At 23.7% G+C, this 3,912-nt stretch overlaps 1 protein-coding gene across 1 annotated transcript; it reads left to right on the top strand.

Moving 5' to 3' along the window:
* Window positions 1-687: 687 nt before the first annotated feature.
* LOAG_12787 (hypothetical protein) lies at window positions 688-1,176 on the top strand (the record flags this gene model as incomplete). The annotated part of the gene is made up of 1 exon (XM_003148299.1): window positions 688-1,176. A coding segment is annotated over one exon (489 nt), but the record flags the coding sequence as incomplete, so codon positions are not given.
* Between the last annotated feature and the right edge of the window lie 2,736 nt (window positions 1,177-3,912).

Here is a 3,912-nt window from a genome sequence, read left to right as displayed (position 1 = left end):
AATTAAAAAGTTTGCAATCATAAAAATTAATTAAAATTCATTTAGCAACAAGAATGCTAATTTATTGCATGAATTAACAGATATCAATAATAAATCAAGCGACAACAACAAATAATATTAACAAAAAAAAACATAAAAAAAAAGGAAAACGAAAGAAAAGGTATTTTGCCTTTTTATTAATTATTTAATTAAATTAAAATTTTGTAAATTTAGTGAACAATTTTTTTTTGTTTTATTTTTGTACTATTTTACGAATTTTATGAATGAAATTAATGCTGAAAGGTTACAATAAAAATATGTATCACAAATAAATGACACTTTTTGTTATTAATTAAATTTAGCTTTTTCTATTTTCCTTTTAACAAAATATTTATTTTTTTTTCGTTTTGTTGAAAATTTTAAAAAAAAAGTGTATTTTTAGGTCACAAAAATTTTTGTGCAATTTGAAGTGCTCGAAAGAAAAAGGAGAAATAAAAATAAGAAAATAGAACGATAGAATAACGTGATTAAAGATATTTCATCCAATACGGAATTTATTTTCAAGAAACAACAATAACAACAACAACGACAACAACAACAATAACAAGGACAACAACAACAACAATAACTAATACTACTGGTACAACAACCAGCTACTATTACTATTACTCATACAATTAATAGATAGTATAATTGTAGTAACAAATTATGGATGATATATGGATGCAAAATGGTTCAAATCCGAATAAAATATTAATGATGCCATCAACAACACAATCACAACCATTCCCTCATCCGGAATCACATTGGCGAATGTATTCGGTATTAAATTCTGGACAATTTTCCGGAAATTTTGGACGTCTTTCAACAAACACTAATCATAATATTACAACTGGTTTAACATATTCACAACAAACAATTGCTTCTACGTCAGTATCATCATCATCATCATCACCATCAACAACAACATCAGTATCATTATTATCATCACCATCTCATCATCATCATCATCTTCATCAACAACAACAACAAAATATTCATTCATCAATGATCACTAAACGTTCCGAATCGGCATCATCCATTAATGATACAATGAATACGACAACTTCAACCGGTGAAACAACAATTGCTAGTGCTATCAAGAATATGATAAAAACGGAAAGTAAATCGATTGATGCAACAATTTTTGCAAATTCCGTATGTTTGATTTATTTATAATTTTTTTCCTTGCTTTCTTTCCGTTTTTCAGGAAAAAAATTTGCATAAAAATTCGGAAATCCAGAAAAAATCCAGTTTTTTTTTTTTTTTTTTGTATAATCTTTTTTCATCTAATCAATGAAAAAACATATTTAACCGCTATGGGGTTATGTATATTTTTCACTATTAATTTCATTTATTTTATTACTACTAATTCTTTTGATTAAAAATTATTAAAATATTGAGAAATAATTAATTATGTTAATTATTCCTTCATTTATTTTTATCTTTTAAAAAATAATTACTGAAAAAGGGAAATGAAATAGTGGAAAAAGAAATAGTACTTAAATACCGAAATATTGAAATGTCTTTTATATAAAAATAATAAAAGTTTAAATGTCTTTTTATTTTCTGTTAACTCTTATATTAGTAGTCGTAATAAAATTAGTTGATTCTAAGAAAAGACAAAGGAAGCAAAAGTCGTCGTATATTCATATATTTGAATTTGATTTCGAATTTAATTTTGCTTTTAATAACTTTTTTTCTACTCTCTCTCTCTCTCTCTCTTTCTCTTTAGTTAATACATTATGCCAAATTTGGATTCATAAATTATGCAATATTCATTTATGCACATTTTTTCAGCCATTTTAATTTCCAATTATTTAATTAACAAAATTACTCGATAACTATTTGATCATCTTCTTTTTCTTTCCTAATTTCAATCATTTATTAGCAGTTTATCATGATATCAAACTTTACATCAAAATTAATTTTAATGAACAATTAATTAATTATAACAAATGATAATTGCTTTTCATTGATTAGTAATTTTATATTAAAATTCATCTTGCTAAAGAAAACTAATTGATTACAATTTTATTATCATTCATTTATCATAAACAATACACAATTTAATCGTATTGATTAATTATGATAAATGATTAATCATGATAAATGCTAATTAATTATTACTCTATTATTATAATTTATGCAGATGCATATATCCATGTTGATTAATCATAATCATTAAAGAGATGTGATAAAAAGTAAAAGTTTCTTTTTTTTGATGAGGAGGGAAAATGTATTTCATTGTCAATTGACGAATGTGAGGTGCTACCTATGAAGCGTAATATGTAATGGCAATGATTACTTGTCAACTAATAATGATCATCCATTTATCTTCCATTCATTTTATCACCCATTTGTTTTGCTCACAAAATTTGTTGAAAGGATGACAAGTGTGATGATCAGAAATGATTCCGATAGGTTTAAGTGATTGAATTATTGAGTGAAGATGACAATATTGTTACTTTCAAATGAGCGATATTGATGACATTGTCGCGAGAGATTTCCGCAATTGTCTGCTATTTATGTAACAATTTCTTTTTTTTTCTCTGTTTTATTAGATTAAACAAAAATTAATTGCTTGGTGTGATTTGTTTTACTGATAATAATGATAATAATAATGATAATAATAATAATAACAATAATAATAATAATAGCAATAATAACAATAATAATAATAGCAATAATAATAATAATAATAATAATAATAATAATAATAATAAAGAATAACAATAACAATAATAATAAAAATAATAACAATAGCAATAATAGTAATAGACAATAATAATAATAATAGTAATAATAATAATGTTAATGAATGGGATAACTTATAAGTTATTAATAATTTGAAAGAATTGTAATTGTTATAATTCAGAACATTTGGAAGCATTAATTAATTTGGATAATTTTGAAAGCGCTAAAAGAAAAAAACAAACAAACAATCAAAAATGATTGAAATAATTTGAAAGCATTGCTAATTCATTTGAAATTTATAAAAATTTTAATAATTCAAATAGTTTTTAAATATTATAAAAATCTTTTTGACGTAAATATAACAATGAGCATATTTCACAAATTATTCCACTGTTATCTTAGTAAATCAATCATTCAAATCTCTTCGAAGCTAAATTCCCCCATCAAATCATTGTGTAATGGATAAAAGGCTTTTTGACATTTCAATTGCAAAACATGTTCAATCATATCATTCCAAAGCATTGTTAATACATCATTTAAGATATGTCATTGTGATAAGCAACTAGCATTCTTCCTAACTTATCGCTAATTTTGGATTAACTTTAGTTAAAATTATCAATAAAATTTTCTCAACTAAACAAACATATTATTACCACTATCATTGTTATCACTAACTATTATCAATCACTACTACTATTCACTACTATTGTTGTTATCACTAACTAGCTACTATCCAATCATTATCACAATAGTTTAATATGATTAAATTCAACAATAACTGCTACTATTCATTGTTATTATCATTATCACTGACTATTACCAATCATTACTACTATTCACTACTATCACTGTTATCACTACCTAACTATTATCAATCATTACTACAACAATTTAGTATGATCAAATCAAACAATAACAATAAGATAAATGTGAATAAATGAATGTTTTTTTTTTTTAAAATTTTTTACATCCCTTTCTGATAAACCATTTGAAATCTTTTCTCATCTTCCAAAATAGCTATATCAATCTGATTTATAAATCCAATTTACATTCCAATTTGTCCGTTTTTTTCTTTTTTTATTCTGCCTTTTATCCTCATTTCCCGCTTTTCCCAATTATCCAAAGCTTTTCTTCTCTTTTCAATTCTGTTTTTTTTTTTCATTTTTGCATTTGTTTTCCTTTTTTTTTTTTTTTTCT

The sequence above is a fragment of the Loa loa genome, assembly GCF_000183805.2.
Source record: "Loa loa unplaced genomic scaffold supercont3.736, whole genome shotgun sequence".
NCBI classification, from domain to species: Eukaryota; Metazoa; Nematoda; class Chromadorea; order Rhabditida; family Onchocercidae; genus Loa; species Loa loa.
This window is presented reverse-complemented; position numbering and strand designations above follow the sequence as displayed.